We start from the raw sequence: 12,053 nt of genomic DNA on the forward strand, positions 1-12,053 counted from the left end.
ATTAGTCCAATGCACATCGGTGCGTGGAGACAAATGGATGTTATCTGTATGAAATGTTTGAAAGTGGTAGAACCCTTTGTGGTTCGACTCCGGCGGCACCACCGCCACGCCAATTTCTACCTAATAATAGCAGTGTTAGACGCTGCTGTGTTCTGGATTCAAGGGTGTGGTAAGGGAGACAGACTGTTCCGAGGCGTTCCAGCCTAGTCCTCAGGGGTAGCGGCGCATCTGTGGCCGACCTCAGGTAGGAATATCTAATCCTATCTGGGGTTGATTACAGATGTCCATGGGCGGCAGTAGTCACTTACCATCAGGTGGACTGCATGCTCGGCTGCTACTCTTATATTATAAAAAAATGAAATGCATTTTTTTTATCAATGTAAGGTAATTAGACTTATTACTATAGTTGTATGTTAAGTTCAAAAAGGTTGTATGTGTGAATTACGAGTATTTCATTTCACTTTAATTTTTTAGCTATTCCAGTAAAGCAATATCATCTAAATATCATCTGTAATTTAAAGGCAACTTTTTTATAAGAAAAGAAACAAACAGAGATATTTTCTGTGTACTTTTAATACGTTTATGTTATGTTAAAAAAATAGGCAATTTTTACAGGTAGAGACTATTTTAATACTTATCTACTCCTGCCATTGGACTGGCATGCACAAATTATGGGTCGTAAATAATATTTTCATATAATTTTCTCTATAAAAATGTAAAATGGTATGAGCTGAAATTTGAAATCCTTGTTTGACCTGTTAACCTTCGATGTACTCCACTTGGTATAAAAGCGGTTCTCCACACAGATTTGTATCAGTTGATACTTTGATACCAACCATGTTCACTAAAGTAAGTTATTCGAGTTAAATGTGCTAATAGTAAATAGTGAAGGATGAAGGTTAATATTGAATTTATGTTGCAGGTAGTAATCTTGAGCGCCGTACTGGCCATCTCTGCGGCGGGACTCCTGCCTGAGCCCCACTACTCGTCGGCCGCCGCCGTCTCCTCGCAGAGCATCGTGCGTCATGAGCAGCCCTTGGCCTACCACGCCGCTCCCGTCGCCTACCACGCCGCCCCCGTTGCTTACCATGCTGCCCCTGTTGCCGTCCATGCCGCCCCTGCCCACTACGGCTCGCACGCCGTCTCCTCTCAGAACATCGTGAGTCACGCCACCGTAGCGGCCGCGCCCGCCCACTACGCCGTTGCACACGCCGCCCCCGTCCACTACACGGCGCCCGCCCATGGATACGTTGCCGCGCACCAGCCGGAACCTTATGATGTATGTTAACAATAAACTCTATTAAAAGTAAGTTGGTAATTATAGGATTATTTTTAATAATACGTCACATTATTTTTTTTACAGGCCCACCCCAAGTACGACTTCGCGTACTCCGTAGCTGACGGCCACACCGGCGACAACAAGTCCCAGCACGAGAGCCGCGACGGCGACGCCGTGCACGGCGAGTACTCGCTGCACGAGGCTGACGGCTCCATCCGCACCGTGCACTACACCGCCGACGCACACAGCGGCTTCAACGCCGTGGTCAGCCACTCCGCGCCCGGACACCACGCCGCGCCCGCCGTACACGCCGCCCCCGTCCATGTCCTCGCCCACCATTAAGTCCTACAACCTAGATGCTAGTCAATGTTGATAGATTTAATTGAGGCGGTGTTTGAAAAAGACCGACTGCTCTGTAAATATTATGTTATTAAATATTAATAAATGATTAATAAATTCAGAAGTTTGCTTTTGTAAATTATATGATACAAAGATCAAGTGTATGGAAATATTATTTAAACTTAGTATCTGGGAGCACAGTAGCTTTTCATTTGATTATTTCAGTGTTCCAAATAAGTGCAGTTTATTTTTCTATTTGAATGAATAATACTCGTAAATAAATGTAGGTTTTGGTTTATGAATGTTGGTTAACATTATGGTCATACTTGTAAGTCTTAGCCAAGTTAAAATTACATAAAGAACAGACCAACCGAGACACATAGGGATCATATATTTCAATTTGTATGCGGGATATTATTATTTTAAGACCATAGTAATTTGTAGTAGGAAGACATTAAGGTGGTTACTGCCGTCCATGGATATATATAACTGACCTCAAATATGAAAGGAGTGATGTATAAGTTCAAGCGCATGTCCTTTAGGACTAAAATGGAATGCATCATTATTATTATCTCGCTTTTACCATCCCATCAAATCGGAGCACATGCTTTCATAGATAGCTGTTACAAGGCAGGAATAGATGTGCAGTTAATTCTTGAAGAAGTTATTAGGGATTTTCCATAGTGAAAATCCCTAATAACTTCTAAACGGGTCCACGGATCATGGTCAGTCAGTAAGGTTACGGGCCACGCTTTTAAGTGTGGATTTGAATAGCCATCACGTACCTACTACAAGCACATTTTTGTAAGAACTCTCAGGTGTGTAAGTTTACTTAATAATATTTTATAACAAGTTATAATTAAGTTCTAACGTGGGTACACAACTTAGAAGAAGAAGTAGAAAAATAATAATAAGGGCCTTTTATTTTTTCGTTTCGTTATGTATTTATTTACGCATGTGAATATAAAAAAGGGAAAATTCTATATAGCTGTAAGCAGCTGTCAGAGGTTGAGATGGACTCCCATTTGCCTGTCTATTTTTGTATTGTCCAAAATATATATCCAGTCTCCGACCTACAATATCTAATTATCAATGATGTGACATTCTAGAATTGTAATCTAGCCGCATAACAGAGGTGTAGCTTTTCGAGAAGGGGACGGTTCAACATAGGCAACACATTTTGGGGGCAAAAATGCGTTTTTGTATTATTTCACATGTATATCCTTAAGGAAGACCTTGAAATTAAATTATGGTCCCGGGAGGCACATTTCAAAGACCATTTAATCTTGACAATTTGTTTTATGATATTATTAGATTTCTTTTTAACGCGGGCGCGGGCGGGGCACACCTAGTTAATAATAATTTGCTTCACGGTAAAGGAAAACTTCGTGATAATCCTACCTAGGTACCAAAGACATCTTTAAAAAATATTTTCAAAGTTATGTGAGGTTTAACCATTTGCACTTGTAGGTACAGCACAGTGGACTATGGTCTAACATACACAAACACCGACAATAACAATAAACAAGAACAGATATTTAAATTCGTTAACTTAGATATCTGTCTGGCTGGGGTTCGAACTAATACACAATGCCGTCAGACCGCTGATGTGACTACCGTGAGTTATCAAAGGTCTGAATACCTTTAAAAGGCACCCGATGCCTTGGGAGCGACATCAGGTTATTTGGGATTTTTACCGGAGTCTTACAAGCGCAATGCCTCTATCGGCTATGTACTGAGGGGAGCAATTTACGCTCCTCCTACATCATGTGGTGTTACGACTTTTACTACGGTATGAGACCATACCTCAGGTCCTTCTCGGGGTTGCTTGCTGGACGGTTCCAGCTCCCACTCTTGCCACCCGCAATCCCGGAAGCCCCCTTTTGGTCGCGTCTTAAGACATTCAGGAGATATCGTGGTCCTATTCTAGACCCAGGATAACAGGAACAGATTAAAGTTGTCTATAATACGTACCTAATCTACCTAAAATAATCGAGCTAATTTAAACTACCACCACAGTATATAACAAAAATTCCAGTCCATGGCATTGATTAACTTTTGTTGATTCATATCAATAAGTAAAATGACATAATTATATTTGTTGTCTTAAAAATTTAACAGTTGCTGCAAAGGTCAAAGTTTGACCACTTTCAATATTATAGAAGCTTTGTTAAAGACACACGTAATACATATTTACTTACGTGACATGTTATTATTATTTTTTGTTTTCATGGATAGAACTTTCACATGATTTTACTTCTTAACAAAATCTTCCTGTTTAAATACCTGCTAACCTACTGATTTTTCAATTTTGATTTCAATGTAAAGGTCAGGTAAGTATAAGGCAAGTTGGTAAATTTATTCAACACAGTAGTATCTTCAATATTTCAGGTTTAATTTGTATCAGAACCTGTACTTGTTGACCTTCATGGAATTTGGTTGAGTATAAAAGCGTTTCACAGCACAAGCAATGTATCAGTTGGAAGTACAGTTTCATAGCAACATGTTCTCTAAAGTAAGTAAAGTCACTGAACTATTAGACGAAATGAAGTACTATCGCGGATCACAGTGTCTGAAATATTTTGGTATGCATTGCAGGTAGTGATCTTAAGCGCCGTACTGGCCATCTCTGCGGCGGGACTCCTGCCCGAGCCCCACTACTCCTCGGCCGCCGCTGTCTCCTCGCAGAGCATCGTGCGCCATGAGCAGCCCCTGGCTGTAGCCGCCCCTGTCGCCTACCACGCCGCTCCCGTCGCCTACCACACCGCCCCCGTTGCTTACCATGCTGCCCCTGTTGCCGTCCACGCCGCCCCTGCCCACTACGGCTCGCACGCCGTCTCCTCTCAGAACATCGTGCGTCACGCCACCGTAGCGGCCGCGCCCGCCCACTACGCCGTCGCACACGCCGCCCCCGTCCACTATGCGGCTCCCGCCCATGGATACGTTGCCGCACACCAGCCAGAACCTTATGATGTATGTTAACAACAAATACTATTGAATGTAAATTGGTAATTATAGGATTATTTTTAATAATACGTCACATAATTTGTTATACAGGCCCACCCCAAGTACGACTTCGCGTACTCCGTAGCTGACAGCCACACCGGCGACAACAAGTCCCAGCACGAGAGCCGCGACGGCGACGCCGTGCACGGCGAGTACTCGCTGCACGAGGCTGACGGCTCCATCCGCACCGTGCACTACACCGCCGACGCACACAGCGGCTTCAACGCCGTGGTCAGCCACTCCGCGCCCGGACACCACGCCGCGCCCGCCGTACACGCCGCCCCCGTCCATGTCCTCGCCCACCATTAAGTCCTATAACCTAGATGCTAGTCAATGTTGATAGATTTAATTGAGGCGGTGTTTGAAAAAGAACGACTGCTCTGTAAATATTATGGTACTAAATAATAAATAAATGATTAACAAAAAACTTCAAACTTTTTTTGGAATTATTGTCAAATAAAGAAATGCAAGTGTATATATACTTTACTGTACAAAGATCTAGTGTATGGAAATATTAATTAAAATATCTCACTCCTCAGATGGAATCGAATTCAAGTCTCGGGAAGCCCAGGAACTTTTCATTTGATAATTTCATTGTCTCAACCAATAAAAGATCCGATTATTTTACTGCTCTAAAGAAGAATAATGAAATTGAGGTGCTGGTTTAACGATAAGATTGTTGATGTATTTGTAAGTTTTCGTCAAGTTAAAATTACCTACATACATATATCCAGGTAACAAATAGAATTTTCAGAATAGATAAGACTAAGAACTGATTAACCCAGACATTGACAACAAGGATCACATTTTTTTAATATCTGAGTAGCAGACGACCATACAGAAGACCTTATGGTAAGTGGCTACCGCCGCTTATAGGCATCTGTATTCAACCCTGGATAGGATTAGATTCCTACATGAGGTTGGCCACAGATGCGCCTCTACTCCCGAGGACTAACTTAGAATGCCTCGGAAAAGTATATGTCCTTTATCACACCCTTCAAATCAGATTACTGCAATGCTTAACACTGCTGTTATTAGGTTAGGCGGCAATGCCGCCGGAGTCGGTCCACACACACTTTCTACCCTCTTCAAATTCACTTCATTGAATTGTGTGCGGATTATCTGTACAATTACTTTAAAATAATATATTAAGACAATAATAATTTGTGATTATACTACGAAATATAAGAATTCTAATTAGTATACTTCATAGTGCAGTTAAAGTGTTGAATTATATAAAAATGACTATTATGTAGTCGTTTATACAATTTAAGCCAAAACAGGTTATCCTCTTAATACCGTAGGAGTGCACTTAAGCATATTTTGCTTGTATGTACGATGAAAGTTAAAGCTTTTTTTAAAATAAATTTTAAAAATGAAATTTACATTTTTAAAACCTTTTTTTATTGTACAGCTGACTAATACTGCAAGTTTCTTTGTATAGATATTCATTTAAAAAAACCTATTTTTAAGAAGTTAGCAATGCCGTTATGGAAGCCATACTGGTTACCGTCCATAGAGATATGTATCTGACATCAAACATGAAAGGAGTGGGGATTAAGGGAATAAGGAATGCGGTTAGTATATGTCCTTGAAGGCTAAAATAAAATGCATCATTTATTATTTCTGTCTTACCACCCTTTTTAAAACAGTACCCTTAGCATGAGTTATTACGGCTCGAAAAAAGGACTGTTTTTGTATTTGTTTAAGTATTTCCCATATATTTCCAATTAACGCACCTAGCGGACTGTATCAGGACTGATAGGAAATGTATGGGAAATACTTAAAAAAATACAAAAATAGTCATTTTTGTAAAAACGCTCATACTAAGGATACAGAGCGCATCTTTTAATACATCGTTATTACAAGGCAGGAATAGGTATGGCGTTAAAATACTTTAATAAAACTGTGGAAAGCAACAACCTTCAATTATTTACTCTCTGTAAAGTATATATTCTTAACAAACCATAGGATAAATTGAAATTTGACATGGTTGCAGTTGCAGTGATAGCTTAGTGTTTAAGAAACTCGGCCTCTCGATCGAGGGGTCCGAGGTTCAAATGCCACGCACGCACCTATGGTTTTTCAAAGTTATGTGCGTATTAGAAATTGATTATCACTTGCTAAACGGTGAAGGAAAACATCGGAAACCTGCATCCCTGAGAGATTTATAAAAAAATTCTCAAAGGTATGTGAAGTCTACTAATACGCACTTGGCCAGCGTGGTGGACTCTGGCCTAATCCTTCTCATTATGAGAGGAGATCGGTGCCCAGCAATGGGACAATGATGATGGAATGATGCAGTGATGAGTTGTTGTTGATAATGATGATGATGATGATAATGATGACATGGTTGAAACATGTTCTCTCAATCGTGAGGTCCGACGTTCGAATCCTAGGCACACAGGTTGTAGGTGCGTATAGTATATTAATAATAATTGCTTACTTAACGGCGAAGGAAATTATCGCGAAGATACGTATATCTCTTTAAAAAAGTTCTCAAAGTTTTGTTTAGTCTTCTAATTGGCTAGCAAGGTGAACTATGGTTTAATCAATTTTATTACGATTTTTTCTGTTTCGAAAATACCACGGATACACAAAAACTCGAATGAACACACACCCAGATGTGGAACAGAAATCTTAATTCGTTTGTTTAGATATCTATATCGCTAGAGTTCGGACCTATACACATTACACAACGCTTGTGACACCGCTAATGTGACTGCTCCACGCCGTGATTTGTCAAAGCTCCTGATTAAAAAATTATAGGGCTAAAAAAATGTGTATTAATACCCGTCCATAGCATTGATCAACTTTTGCTATTTCATATCAATAAGTATTATGACACACGTACTTATTGTCTTAAAAGTTTACCAGTTGCTACATAGGTTAAAGTTCGATCATTTTCAATATTTTAGTAGCTTTGTTAAAGTTACAGGTAACTCATAATTGCCTATTTACGTAACTTGTTACTATTTTCATTTTTTTTCATGGACAGAACTTTCTTATGATCTTACTCCTTAATAAAAGCATCCCATATAAATATCTACCAACCTACTGATTTTTCACTTTGGATTTCAATGTAAAGGTCAAGTCAGTATAAGGCAGGTTGGTAAATTTATTCAACACTGTAGTATCTTCAATATTTCAGGTTTAATTCGTATCAGAACGTGTTACTAGTTAACCTTCATGATTTTGGTTGAGTATAAAAGCGTTTCACAGCACAAGCTACGTATCAGTTGGAAGCCCAGTTTTATAGCAACATGTTCTCTAAAGTAAGTCAATTCACTGAATTATTAGACGGAATGAAGTACTGTGGAGGATTACAGTGACTGAAATATATTGGTTTGCGTTGCAGGTAGTGATCCTAAGCGCCGTACTGGCCATCTCTGCGGCGGGACTCCTGCCCGAGCCCCACTATTCGTCGGCCGCCGCCGTCTCCTCGCAGAGCATCGTGCGTCATGAGCAGCCCCTGGCTGTAGCCGCCCCCGTGGCCTACCACGCCGCTCCTGTCGCCTACCACGCTGCCCCCGTTGCTTACCATGCTGCCCCTGTTGCCGTCCACGCCGCCCCTGCCCACTACGGCTCGCACGCCGTCTCCTCTCAGAACATCGTGCGTCACGCCACCGTAGCGGCCGCGCCCGCCCACTACGCCGTCGCTCACGCCGCTCCCGTCCACTACGCGGCACCCGCACATGGATACGTTGCCGCGCACCAGCCGGAACCTTATGATGTATGTTATCAGAAAATACTGTCGCATATCATTTGATAAGTAATAGTGACAATTATATAACACACTATTATTTTTATTCGTCTTCTAGGCCCACCCCAAGTACGACTTCGCGTACTCTGTAGCTGACAGCCACACCGGCGACAACAAGTCCCAGCACGAGAGCCGCGACGGCGACGCCGTGCACGGCGAGTACTCGCTGCACGAGGCTGACGGCTCCATCCGCACCGTGCACTACACCGCCGACGCACACAGCGGCTTCAACGCCGTGGTCAGCCACTCCGCGCCCGGACACCACGCCGCCCCCGCCGTACACGCCGCCCCCGTCCATGTCCTCGCTCACCACTAATACTAACTAATCTTACTAGTCAATGATATTATCGGAAAAGTTTATCTGATATATTTATAATGCCCTGTAAATAATTTATTAAAAAATTTAAATTAAAAATATCAAATATTTTTACTCTGAAACGCCATCAAAAGATTTGTACCCATACACGCTGTACACTTCCGAAGTCATTGTTTATGAAAAATGTTTTTAGTACAAGCAACAAAAAATATAACTCACTGAATACCTTACGTTATTAAATCTTGTTAAATCGTGAAGATATCAGGAAAAATGGTCAACGACACAACTTAATTATTTCCATCTACCAACTGTATGATTATAAGGAAAAAATAAAAAGTTTAGTTCCTTTTAATAATGTAAAGAGTTGACGACGATTACATTTCAGACTGGCTTGAAGACATTTGTGAGGGAACAGTCGTGGTTGAAATTGTTAAATAAATACGCGGTTGCACCCCTTGGGAGCGACACAGGGTTATGTGGGACTCTTACCGCACTAAAACCCCCCTGGTGGCCGTCCTCAGCGCTGCGTAGAGGACTCCGGGATCTCCAAAGGAACGCAACCGGAGTACTCTTAGCGCATTGCCCCGTCGGGCTCCGCCCAGGTGAGCTTATCGCTCACCGCACCGTCTGGTGCGTACGACGGTATGCGACCACACATACCGCCGTCCTTCCCGGGACCGTTGGCTGGGCGGTTCGAGCTCCCACTCTTGCCACCCACGACCCCAGAAGCCCCCTTTTAGTCGCCTCTTACGATTGGCAGGGGATACCGTAGCCCTATTCTTGTCCCGGAGCTACAGGGATAGAGTAACGCCATCTAGTGGTACATATTGTACGTGTCTTAAGTAAATAAATACTTAAATAAATACTTAAATAAAATAAGTAAATAAATACGCGGTTGCACCCCTACTTCTTTTCTATGTTTATATAAGAACCCAGAATATTCGAAAATTCCTAACACTTCCTTTGAAACATGTAACTTTCTTTGTATGAAAGACAAGTTTAATATTTCTAGATACTTCTACTATGTTAAATACGACTACGTCATTACACTATAACATGTCACGCGTTATACATTAGTATTCATCGAATACAATTTGGGCTGTAGCACGGCCAAAAAAAAATTTTCTCCATCTGAATACTTGAGTAAAAAGTCTTTTATTGACTCGTACAACAAAAGTTACTTATCACTGTATCTATGCTTCTAAACTAAAATTAAATCTAATTACGATGATAAGTATCAAATAAAATCCTTATCATGTTGACGAAATACCTGTAAAAATGTGACAGAGATTACATTACAGATTGCACTTGCAATAATTCAAAGATTTAAATATCAATTGAAAACAATATTTCTATATTTTGTTTCATGTCGACCTTGTCACGCATAAAAGCATGTATTATGAAAGGTTTTTTAACAAAAATATCAGATGCTATGTGTAAGATCTATAATTAACACCAGATTATTTTGTAAAAGAAAGACTTCACGTATTTTTTTTTTTACTTTTATGATGATTATATTTTTGTTTTAATAATAGAAAAGTGCTGATATCTTTATAGGTAGAAGCTCAGCCAGCGAGATCGAGGTGCGAAACTCAGAAATCTCTGATTTTTTTAATAACGTGCGTAATATTAGAAATTAACTATCACATTATTTGGCATTTGACATCAGAAAAATAATAAAAGAAATCAAAAAATCTGCAAGCATGTTTTCTTACGGCACGGCACGGATTTCTCTCTACAAATCGCGAAGGTCCAACGTATTCGTGAAGGCGTTTGTTTTTATCTGTAGTGGCACAAATAATGAAGTAGAAGGATTGAATGTGATGGTGAAAGAATACTAGCACTTGACTAGCTCGGTAGTAGGCTTATAATGAATTAGGTATGGTATAACTCGTATGAAGACCTATAGAAGTTGTTTTTCTTTGTAACCACATGATTAAGCTTTGAATTACCTTAAAAATATGGCACTAAAACTGAAAAAATAAGGATAATCTAACGTTTCTTTTATTATTTTGTTTTATTTATAATACAAATAATAAAAAAGCGAGTCTAAGATTTTATAAGTTTATTTCCGGTCCATTGCCTAGCAATATTTATGTAACAATTCAAAATCATTCTCTAACAGATTTGAGTTAATAGTTACATAGCTTAGCATAAATTAAAAATTAATATTAAAGGCTTGACACAGAACTTGTTTATAAATACCTAATATCATATTATATTTTCATAATGTTGACTTCCGAAATTTTATTAAACGGTGTATAAGAAATCGCAACACGTAGCCGTTATCTGTTTTAAATGATAAAATAAAAGTAAAATATACCATTGAAAACTTTGTTATGATTAGCTGTTATAAATAACAGCATTAATTTTTACTTAGCTTTTAACAAATTACATTTTATTAATAAGTATTAATGTTTTAATTATTTTGTAAAGATGTCTCATACATCCATGAGCTTTACTTAAAAGCTTAACGTTTGAAGGAGGTAGGACCCTCTGTAGTTTTCTACCTAATAACAGTGTTAAGCGCTGATGTGTTCTGCTTTGAAGGGTTGTAGTAAGGGATACATACTTTTTCGAAGCGTTCCAGCTTAGTGGTAGCTGCGCATCTGTGGCCCACCTCAGGTAGGAAACTAATCTTATCGGGGGTTGATTACAGATGTCTATCGGCCACAGTAGAAACTTACCATCAGGTGGACTGTATGCTACTCCTATAATATAAAAAAACCTAAATTTTAGTAAATCGAAGCAAGTTAATTGTAATGTAAAAGAAATGACTGTAGTACTGTCTTCGAGGAATGGTGAACTTAACTGCGTCTTGGCTTATAATTTTCATATTGCCCGTGATAAGGGTCACCAGTGAAATCTATAGATTTACATATTATTAGAACAAATTATAAGAATATTCGTGATTCTACCCACCACTAATCAATTTAACTTTGAATTTGAATTTGAATCAATAATTTAATAATACCAATTTAGACGCAAATAGATATTTTTATATCTATTTGCGTCTAAATTATTAAGCATTTAAGAACAGACAGTTATATATGTAAATGTTTTACTTATATCTTCATGATCTCTTTGATTGATACAACTTTCAACTCTTGCGGCATTTTTTGCTCAGTTTACATAAGAAAGTAGTGTAGTATATTTCAATGTAACTATATAATAATAAGATAATTTAAATTTATGCTAATTCAAATGGCTTACATGACATACTGTCATTTTAAATTGTTATTATGAACACATGAATTGATCCTCTTTTTTAATGTATTTAAAAGTAACATAATAAATAATTTGTAGGTGTTAATAAAAAAATGATTTTGATTTCTGGGAATTTAATTCAT

At 39.2% G+C, this 12,053-nt stretch overlaps 1 protein-coding gene across 1 annotated transcript; it reads left to right on the plus strand.

Moving 5' to 3' along the window:
• Window positions 1-793: 793 nt before the first annotated feature.
• Window positions 794-8,703, plus strand: LOC140750838 (uncharacterized). The gene is made up of 8 exons (XM_073084564.1): window positions 794-849; window positions 923-1,279; window positions 1,364-1,619; window positions 4,081-4,133; window positions 4,217-4,591; window positions 4,676-4,894; window positions 8,094-8,219; window positions 8,446-8,703. Exons 1-8 carry the CDS (start codon window positions 838-840, stop codon window positions 8,701-8,703), a joined length of 1,656 nt encoding a protein of 551 aa, XP_072940665.1. The 5' UTR covers window positions 794-837.
• Window positions 8,704-12,053: the final 3,350 nt, after the last annotated feature.

Source organism: Epargyreus clarus, unplaced genomic scaffold (genome assembly GCF_041222505.1).
Source record: "Epargyreus clarus isolate Ecla_fem2 unplaced genomic scaffold, WU_Ecla_fem_2.2 ptg000021l, whole genome shotgun sequence".
Classification (NCBI taxonomy): domain Eukaryota; kingdom Metazoa; phylum Arthropoda; class Insecta; order Lepidoptera; family Hesperiidae; genus Epargyreus; species Epargyreus clarus.